This window comes from Echinococcus granulosus (assembly GCF_000524195.1).
Source record: "Echinococcus granulosus chromosome Unknown EG_S00044, whole genome shotgun sequence".
NCBI lineage: Eukaryota > Metazoa > Platyhelminthes > Cestoda > Cyclophyllidea > Taeniidae > Echinococcus > Echinococcus granulosus.
Genome location: NW_020170424.1, coordinates 236,946 through 247,748, shown reverse-complemented (window position 1 = coordinate 247,748; position 10,803 = coordinate 236,946). Strand labels below are relative to the sequence as shown.

Genomic DNA, 10,803 nt, shown 5'->3' with positions numbered 1-10,803 from the left:
TTGTCATTCAACGGATAGGCGACACATGTCACATATATGCGATACGGAACTCGGGTAAGAAAACCACACCGCCAGAGTGCCTAACATCATTTGACTCCATATTTATTCTAAACAATGAAATGTTACAAATAATACAGCACAAAACCCTCCTTGTGAAAAAGTGGAATAAGGCAATAAGGCAAAAATGTGGGCAGGAGAGGACAGATATCTGCATGAATCAAAGTTGTCCCTGGTAAAAAAATATTTTCTTATGCATTAACCTCTGCATTGGTTGATTCATCCAAAAGCCGAGCTTCCATACTGTTGTTCGCCTCTTCCACAGGCGATTCTGTGGAGTCCGCCTTGCGACTGTAGAGGTGGTGTTGAATGAAGAAACCGCAGTCAAAAGCTATGGAGAGCAGACCGAGACCAAGTTTCGTTGGAGATCCGTAGACAATGGCCCAATCATCTGCAAAAAAGGAATTAACTTCAGTAGCAGAGGCAACACGAAAAGAGACGCACATTTTCCTTAAATATCATCAAATTCCCAACGTTTTGAGTTTGGAAGGAGAGCAATCGGAAAACCTTCATCCTCATCATGCTGCCTACAGGGCCGTAAAGTGGGTGATTGATAAGAAAATTCAACGCCACTTTACTTTAAGGATTCGCTTTGATAGAATACCCTGCTCGAGCAAGAACAACCGGATGCAAGAATTCATGCGTCACCGGCAGATTGTTTGAAGTGAAAGGGAAAGAAATTAGACAGGGCTTTCTTGGTATGGAGATGAATGCATTTTGAACGGTAAAAGCACTAAAAGGAGCATTTCGTTTGTGGTTTGGAGGGGCCCGATTCGCTCCCCTTAACGTGTTGATCCCAATACCAAGGATCCATTCATGCCTAGAAATAAGATACTCGTGTACACGAGTGACGACTATTACCAAGCGTCTTCAAATACGGGCTAAGGGTTCCAAATTAAAAGAATTTTGACAAATTTTAGAGGTTTTGCAATGCAGAAACTTCACTTTCAAACAACGCAAAATCGTGTAACACATCGAAGTGATGAGATGATAAAAATCGAGACGTTTAGTGACAATGACAGTGTGAGAGGGCGGTGTCAGCTCCATTCGCTCCTACGCTAGATTTAGTCAACAAATCACAATTTCACGTGGCAATCAGTGTTTTTTTTTTAAAAAAAGCCAAACTTAATGTATAAATAGAGAGTTTCCGTTCATCCAACTTTTTAATGCCTAGTGATAACCTACTCCAGCGCTCAATAAGTAGTATCACCAGTTCAACTACAATTTCACAGGCTGTCTGTTTGGAAAAGAAGCCTTAAAAATGCTCAAAATGCAAAGTTGTTGAAGACATAAGGCAGCCAAAGTAGTTTGCGTAGTGGTTTTCCTTATCATCAAGTTGCAGAAAGCCTCATAAAATAGAACTATTATAACAATCTGGAAGCCTTTCAACGCAAGACACAAGGTTGATGATCCGATCCCCCCTTTGAAAAGGCTTTTTTTTCTCAGAAATTCTGGAAAACAAAACTTGGCTCTGGCCACCACCCTTTTTAGTCCAACTTAGCTTTCCAATTGGCGATATTCTCTTTTCCATGCAATTAGTCAACAGATGGAAGAAAGTAATGAATTTCATTGGGAGGAGAATGAGGAGAATAAGGAAGACAATAATGCAACAGGCAGTCTCCCTCTGCCTCCTCTTGCGAGCAAAAGGCATTGCCGATATGCGATCTGGAGTTGCAATGTCAATTAGGATGAAGAGACTTTATTCCGGCTGATTGGCAAATCCTGGTTGTTATTAGCGTACAGATCCACAAGTCTCACTGAGGTACTCCGAGCAACTATTTCCTACCCGTAATTATGGGATCTGAAGAAAGTGATAGCTCTCAAGTGAAGAATGTCATCTTCAAGGCAGGATTAGTTGTCTGAGGATGAAGTAGTCTTCAAAATTGGAAGGCGAGAATCCACATTCTGGAAAAGCTTCTGTCATTTAATCTGTGGTTAAGACCAACAGCGAAATTGATCATGACCCCTGAGACACGAACCGATTTTGACCCAATACCTTAAAGAAGTAAATCACCTCCTTCACGGAGGGAAGAGTGACGTCAAGTAATAATCGCGTAGGCTACATGGGAATATATCGGTGAGAAGTGAGCTTTTGTCGGTAAGAAGTGATGGCGCGCAATTTGAGGATAACGGACAGAAATAAAAAGCCTCCACATCTCAGACTACGAATTGACTTTTCTTAAACCTGAAAACTACTATCCAATCTGAGCGAAAGTCGAAAGAGCAGTAGAGAAGGAGTATCCTCCAACAATGGGAGATCGGAAGAATAGCCAGCATCAAGAGCGATGAGAGAACGCACCCAAAAGCCAACTTTCGCCTTTTCTCCCTCTCTCCTCTGTTCATTCTGTGTGCAAACGGAAACAAATCGTCGTTTCATTACAGGATACTACCCTACAGAATGATTAATAACACCTTTTGCTCTGCCTTCTTCTCTCGTTCCACACAAATGTAAGAGGAAGAGAGAGTTGAGATGCTCTTTCTGCATCTTTTTAGAAAAAATAAAGATAGAGGAAAGCGCATAAACCACTCACATAGAAGAGATGAAAAGTGTGAGAAAGAGAATTTGTGAACGGAAGCGTAAAAATAAAGTTAAGGGAAAGATGGTGATTGGTTTCGTGATCACATTACTAAAAAAGGGGAGTTCAAAAGCGTATTGCCTTCTGTGACGGACGTTCTTATTCAGCAGACCGATTTGGGAAAGATACTTAACTGAGGGAAAATTACACGGACGGCCATATTATCCAAAATAGAACTTAACTTTACCCAGTAACAGCTGGTCAGCATTAATTTCATAAATGAGGATAGTCAGGACAAAAGTGAGCCTTCAATTCCACACATTGAGGAGCCAAACGGGGCAGTAAATCCTGAGTGTATCCCGTAAGGGGAGTTGGCCAGCTTACGTGTCGTTGACCGAACAGTCCACGCGCTCTTAATAAAGAGGAGGTAACGGGACGACTGAAAGTTCACTGTGGCACAGCAATGACACACTCAGAGGTGGTGCCTGTGTCTCATCGACAGCCAGACGCACGCCTGTGCAGCAGTGATGACTTCGACCCGGCCCGCAGCCTCAGCAGTCATACCTGTAAGCATTAAGCTGCCAGGTGGAATGTGCTCTCCCGGACAGGTGATAGGTAAGAGACGAAACACCTTGCACGAGAACGATCTGCACAATTATTCGACATTGAACATCAGCGGTGGGTGCAGTGAAATGGGCTCTCCTAGGACAGCTACGCAGGGCTTACAAATCCATCTACGCTTAAGCTTTCCAAGCACTGAACGCTGCAGCAATTGTAACCGACTGCATATATCTACTTCTCAAACCTCACAGTTTACTTTTTTACCTAGACAAACCCAAAAGTCCTGGTTTGACTTAAACAACCCTTCGAGACCTTTACAATTCAACATCAATTATAAAGAATGCGAAGTTAATCTAGGAAACATACTCCACAAAATAATTTAAAATAACGATTTATCTTATATATCGGGAAAGCAATACCCCCCGTCTTGATACTTCCTTTAGGTCAATATTGATGCAGAAAGGGATTGGCGAAAGGGGCCATGCTTCTTGGAGAGCATTGTCCTGCTTCCAGTGAAATCTCCAAGTCAATCCCTCCCGGGGAGAGTAAATCACATAAAAGATGTGACGGTCAGACATCGCCACCGATCACAAAGCGTCTACTATCATTGAAAGACAGCATTCTCCCTATGGTGCTAATTCGCGGTGTGATATTTGCTGCCACATGTCGGCGTCGATTAGGAGCCTATGGAAGAATTGTTGCGATTGAAGTGAAAGATTAACGGCCGGTGATTCCGGAAATCTAATCAAAGGACAAATGGATTGTTCAATAGAAATGGTGTTCACTTAAACATACTTGTAACTACGCACACTTCAGTCTTTGTGGGTCATGACCCCACCTCAATAGCCCGACGTCTCGTTCGTGGGTATTAGCTTACCAGCCGCTTCGTAGCATGGTATTAGACGATCACCCCTACCGATTCTCAACGACCCCAAGCACTACAGTTTACATCTTTGAATAATTTAAAGTAGCTAACCGCTTTAGAGTTGAAATCAGCCGTACAGATAAGTAAAACAAATAAGTGGTATATTCCAAGGTAAAAAACTAACTTGTATTACGGAGAAAAAAGGACACAACTCATCTCTCTCAGAAGTATTACCTTGTAGAATGGCTTGAATTGAAATTCAGAAAAGAAGTGAAAACCACTTAGCAGTCTCTTACAAAGTGGTAATTTTACGATACTACCGGTTTAGACTTTGGTAACACTATCATGATGGATTATTTGGGATTCTTTTACCATTTTTAGAATCACAAAAAACCAGAAAAATAAAATCAAGAATATGACACACAATTGTACACTTGATCACACTAACTGTTCAGCCTTTGCAGTTCCTGTCCCCCTTTTCTAGCGGCATGACTTCCTACCCAGTCGGAAACACCAACTCATTCTTTCGCACAGACAAGAGCCTCGGAGATGACCCAGGACACCACGATTGGTGGGATGGCAGTAAATAGGGTCCAGCCATGTAAAGAACAACTGCGTTGTCTAATCATTACCGCATGTAAGGGGCTTTGGCAGCCACCTCCAATTTCGTATTTTGTGATAAGAGGTAACGTAAGACTTGAAGGGCTTGAAAACACCCATACTACCCGCGAACAAATACCTAGACAGATGACTGAGTAATACGAACAATGCGAAAAGGGTAAATAGAGTGCTGAGAGGTCCTTAATCTATGCCTCTCTTACTATAAGTCTCTCCTTATAGGGAAATTTCCCCTCACGGCATCAATCCACCCATTCCGGATCGAATAAGTCAACGAAAAACGGGTTATCCAACGAGGATCAGCGGAAGCAGAAAATGAGTCATGGGAGACAGTGGCCAAATGCGTACAAATATATATGCCACAATATGCCTCGCACCTTTCTAGCCAAAAGGTTAAGGTGTCCCATCCTCCACCACTATTCCGCCTCCTGACCCGTCGGTTTTAAAGCGTCATTATTGAGAAGAGCGACAATTCTGATGCCCATGGCCCTGAGTGTCTAGAGTTGGTTCCCTCACCGCTGTCGCTTTTTGACACTTCGTCACAAAATTCTGATCCAACTTAAAAGTCTCTTCAGAAGAAGCAAGTACATCCCAAGTTTATCGCATTTCGTACGCATTAAATGTTGTCTTCGAATCTGTGATAGCCTTCAGCTGTCACAGCGGAGACCCAAGGCCTTAGTCGAGAAGCAGTCACACGAGTGGGTGTAATGGCCCTCAGTCCCTCTTTACGGCTTTGACAGCGTCCAGGTGAGATGCGTGACACCAAGAGTGTTCGCATTGAGAAGCGCTATCCTGCTCTGAGCAATGTGGGGTCAGTAAACTGGCACAGACTTTTCATGTAAAAAAGGAATGCCAAATGCGTATGATGAGAAGGCTTTTATCCTTCTCGTAAACAATAACTGCACCGCCCCAAGACTTCAATGAAGACGAGAGGAAATAATACTGAGGTAGAATATGTTTTATTGACGTAGAGCAGGACCTGGGGCTATGACATAGAGCGGAGGTCAGGCCGTCCTGCGAATAAACAATAGCGGAACCCCTAAATGGCCTGTCACCAAAGTCAAGATCTAAACAAACAAAGCATTGCTACATTGCTAATCAACGACGTATTTCAGCCTTTCTAAATAAATTGACTTTTGATATTTACAAGAACAAAACATAAGGAGCTGAGGTGCTACTTTTTCTGGAAAGTGGTAAAAGTGTCCCGAATTGCCAAGACGAGAAGGCCATCAGTCTTAATTACTAGCTACCACCCAAAGGAAAAAAAAAACGAAGCCACTCACCCTCTCCCACCATCAGCGCCACGAGAACTATCCACTTCTCTAGAGATGTGGATTGATTAGGGTCATCCTCAGAAGCGACAATTCACTCTGAAATTAATCCCATTTAGAATTCTTCAAATTGTCTTCGCTAGGTGAGAAGACCTAGTTGAGTTAAATCCTGTCTCGGGACGATGCAATGCTGTCTGTCAGTAGAGATGAGATAAAGTGTCTTATTTCCCCCTTTTTTGACCTATTTTAGCAATTTAAGGCAAAACTACGGTTTGAATCTATCCTTATTCATCAACAATATTCCTTTTCATTTCTTAGAAAAGAAAAATAGAAAGCAGACGTGAAGAGATAAGTTGCAAAGGAGAAAACTTGTGCCTCAATTTACTTCTCCTGAGCATACGTGAGTTGTTTCATCACTGAGGCAGAAGATGGTGGAGTTGAGTAATCGCAGCGCAAAGGAAAACTAGCTAGTAAATCTACAGCTACAACCCAGAATGAGGTAAGCGCAAACGATGTTAACACTGGGCAAATTGTTACCAACTTTACAGCAATAACTAACTTTCCTGCGTCTTCAGTATAGGACGGACTCGGAGGGGACTCGAGCGCTCTAATATGACAGTGGAAGTTGTACTACCGAACTGTCCAATTCAACAAATACTTAAACAACAAAGAAGGAATTATTCTCAGTTCAACGAGGGCATTTTACACGTCTCACATGTGTGACGCGCAGGCTCAGGCAAGTGGAAAATTTGAGCATCACACATATTTGACGATGGGAATGGACTTGTCAAGATAGCCCAGTGTAAGACGTTAACTTCGGCAATAAAAATTGACAAAATTCCTCATTTTGTTGGAATAAACGGCTCAGACATCTTTTCTACAGTAGTATTGTCATCGGCCGAACTTTCTACACCCATGAGGGTAACAACCCCTCAGGGGCTGCCATGCCACTACCTCATTAAATCCCACCGATACCGTAAGATGGCGGATCGGTCCGTCAATTGGCTGGTTCCTCCTTTTACATGTAGTTCCCCAGTGGTTTGGCAATGCCGATTAGACAGAATTGATCTAGTTACCTTTAGTTCGTCAATGCAAATTAATACCCCTGTACTACAGAAATTACTTCGGCGGATTCAACGGGTTTGTTTACTCCGTAGCTGGGACCTTGGAAAATGCATCTACCTATTAAAATGTGGTTAGCCGGACTCTTTGGATCATGCAATATTGGAAGAGCAGAAATTCTCCACCACTGCACTTTTGCAGTGCAATAGTGTCTCCTTATAACTTGCAATCGCCTCAGTTTCGATCGGAATGACCTCAACGAGTTACCACAACCAAGAGGAAACGCTGACCATCTCCTGGTACAAGATAACCAATGCAAACATTTCATACTAACCCTGTCGATGGTTTCGCATCTCAACTTCGTCTCGCCCGTCACCCATAAACTTGTCTGAGAAGCGAAAGGCCTCAAGCGGAAGCTTGCCACATGGGAAGGGGGAAGATAACTAGACCAAAGAGGAGAGAGCAACCCCAAATGTTTGCATTTTAGATAAAAACTGGGTTAAATCAGCATCCTTTAGGCCAGGTGACAGGAACAGTGACTATTTCCCTCCATTAGAGTGCATCCCTTAAATAAAATGCATCACTTTCCCCATGAAGAGAAATGACAAAAGGTTTTGTGATTTTGGATTCCATATTCTAGTTGATCGCTTTGCCTCACTGCACTACTTCAACTAGGCAGTTGGAGCTCCTCATCGACTGATTCGGAAGAAACCGGCCTATTGGATAATTTGGTGTACTTCGTGTGGCTTCTAGATTTCGAGAGAATCCATCTTCCTCTGTCAATTTATAATTGTGTAAGGAAACACAGATCTGGTAAAGCACCACTGAAACACTACGCCATCTACTCTAGCTAATAAATCTTTGCCCCTTCGAACATTCCAAACTAAGCTGCAGCAATTGTGGAATCAGCCAGACGCATTCTGATTTACAAGTGCATACAAAGACAGTCCTGCGAGACCAGAGAACAAAAAACACTAGGTTTTCTTTCTAGGAATACATTTTACCTGTCACTAATCACGGAGGCACTATTTTATGGAGGTTATTCTCACCCGTCCACCCCTTTTTCAGTGTTCATGGTCAGATGTGACACCAATGCCACGTATTAACAAGCCACGGCAATGCCTTTTGTCCGGTCGAAGTAATGAGAAAAGTGGGGAAGAGCGTAGAGGATGGAAGATGGTAGATAGGTAGAAGGGAGTGGGGAGGAGAGCAAGATTGGTTAGTTTACCGTGTCTAACATGGCTTGTTTCTCATTTTATTTTAATGGATCGTGGCAAAATGGGTTTCTTCATCAATCACAAAAGTAATTTTGTTAAAACTTGATTCCTTTCCATACGGAAAGGGGACATATGGTAGGATTTACTACACGGAAGGAAGTAATTGAAGTAGTATAGAAAAAAATGAGTTGAAAAGACGTCTTAGTTGCACTCCTGGTAAGTGTTGGATAACGCATTCACCTAACCTAGAGATTTATTGCGCTGTTGACTTCAAAATCCAGACCAGATTCGACGTTTCCGAGAGAGCATTTGAATTTGGTGTATTACAAAAGAACGGATAGGCCTGGTTTACAAGATGCGAGACCTTCTGCACCCAGACAATCAAAGTCAAATGGCTGGGGTAGAAAACAAGTCTGTAACTTCTCCAACGTGCCCTCTTCAAATGCTACAAAAAGGGACACATTTTTGATAGAGAATAAGTGACTTTCACACTGAACAACCGTGGGCTGAGTTGCCATGGCGCGCTTACGTAGAGACACAGGAGCGAGAGTTTAAGAGAGGGGGTGAAGGACCGGATCACAGTAACAAAATACGCCCAATTTTCTCATTCTTGTATAATAAAACAACCCAATATTTGCTCTTCTTAATACCTTCTATTCAACCAGCCTTTTAGTTAATCATATGAAATAAACGTCGGTCAGGCAGGATGGTCTTTTTTAGCTGTGATTGCTGATAGTGGTCACCAATCACGGTCAGATACGACAGGGAAAACAATAATAATACTAATACCAACTTGGAGACAAAATTTCTATGCGGAAAAGAATAAGAATGACTAAAAAGGAAAAAAAACTACAGGGCTGAAAAAGGATGAAAACAGGTAACAGTTAGAGGAGATGGTAGAGCGAAAGACCAGCACGGTTCACACTTTCTTTAGCTCTTTTTTCGAGCAGGCCGTAACGAAAAGTGGTTTCTTCACTGATCACGTGCAGCACACTCTTACCACGAAAATATCTTTTTAGCCACAAATAAGATACCCAAAAACAAAGAACTCGTGCATAAAACAAGAAATATTAGTTAGCCCAAACTAAAGAGGTAAAAAGGGTGCCAATCTCTACCCCATTTCCCAGAGAGCTATTGGACGATGCCCATCGTACGTGTGATTACACTAACCCCTGCAGATGTACCACACTGGAAATGGCAGTTACCTCATAACAATAAACCGAACACAGCTGCCTTGTTTGATTGTGAGACAGTTCTAGCCAAACCCTTAATGACGAGGAAACGCAGACACTGATAGCCCTGGCCAGGTATGCTAAAGTACAGCTTTACAGCTGCAAAACCGATGCACCACATGTCGATCCGACCAACAACCATCAGACGTTAAAGGAAGGCATCATACGCCGTTCTCTAAGAGCTGCCGATGTAAAAGTCGAGCAATGTTTCTTTTTCAGCATTTAAAATTAACAGACAGTTCCACATCCTTACATTTGGAGTTGTCTAGAGAGGTCATCCATCTACCCTGTATCCAAGTCTTTACACAAGTGCTAATAGCCTAAGCACACAATCAACTCATCTGGAACTGATAGTTCACCAAATGACTTGAATTGAAGGAAAAGTTGGACCCAAATAACCCACATGAAAAAGAAAAAGAAACGTGCAAAAATTATCGCCCGAATTAAAGCTATTTTATTACCTGTAGTTGGATCAGGCGAATCTCAGAAGGTGTCCTGTCCAAGAGAGACTAAATTTATATAGAAAAGTAGTCACTCCTAGCCTCTTGACCTTGATGTATTCCTCTGACTTGGGCGAAATTTCCAACGTTCCTATGTGGATGTCGTTTGCGTAACTAAAAATTAAACATTTATGGGGACAGGAAAGAGAGGGAGAGGGGCGGTTAGCCTATCATGATCAATGGGGGATGAAGTGGATCACAGCGAAGTCGATTTCTTCACCACCCAGACATGACGCATTTGGCAATATAAGGTAGATAGAAAGCAAAGCACGGTAAAGTATCTCACAAGCATTTGAACCTATTAAGTATGTCAACTAAACAAGTTTATTTGCCATCCAACTGTTCGCTGATCGTAAAATTGCTCTCCAAACACGAGGCATCAAGCCATCTCATCGCAGAAAACCAGCATCAAAGGGCCACAACGCGTTCATTTGACAGCAGACATTATCCAACCAAATTACAAATACTGAGTTGTTGGTTTATCTAAAGTACAGACAGAAACGACCCAAATGAGATGGCCCAAATGGATGCAAGGTCACAAAAAAACTTGCCATCCACTTTAATCTTACTGAGAAAGAGTAATATTTTCGCCTACTTTTGGAAGAGTAGACGAGTGGTGGCCCAGTGGGAATCACAGTATCATCTCATGTGCGACCAAGTGTATCCAATTCGGCGAATAGTCCACCATTCTCCCGTGAGAACCAACGCTTGATCCCACAACAGTGTGGAGCCGGTAATGGGTGCCTAAAAATTCTCTTATCTTTAAGACCAATTCATCTCTGGTTTAAATTTATTTGATTCTTCCTTGAAATACACATGAATTTTTGTTGAGTGGCAATCTGGCAGGAGAAAAGACTGCAACGTAGTGGATTCTCTCCACATCAAAGGGAAAGACGGAAAGGTT

The 10,803-nt window shown here is 42.4% G+C and overlaps 1 protein-coding gene across 1 annotated transcript in view; it reads left to right on the top strand. All coding sequences in view use genetic code 11, as the record gives it.

Annotated features, from left to right (window-relative positions):
- Positions 1-6,232, top strand: part of EGR_05691 (hypothetical protein) — a gene marked incomplete at both ends in the record, with an annotated part of 8,734 nt that extends 2,502 nt beyond the window's left edge. The window contains 3 exons of the mRNA XM_024494940.1: positions 1,504-1,613; positions 4,106-4,170; positions 6,139-6,232. Of these exons, the coding sequence (XP_024350636.1) occupies positions 1,504-1,613; positions 4,106-4,170; positions 6,139-6,232 (269 nt within the window). The remainder of the gene's footprint in view (positions 1-1,503; positions 1,614-4,105; positions 4,171-6,138) is intronic.
- Positions 6,233-10,803: the final 4,571 nt, after the last annotated feature.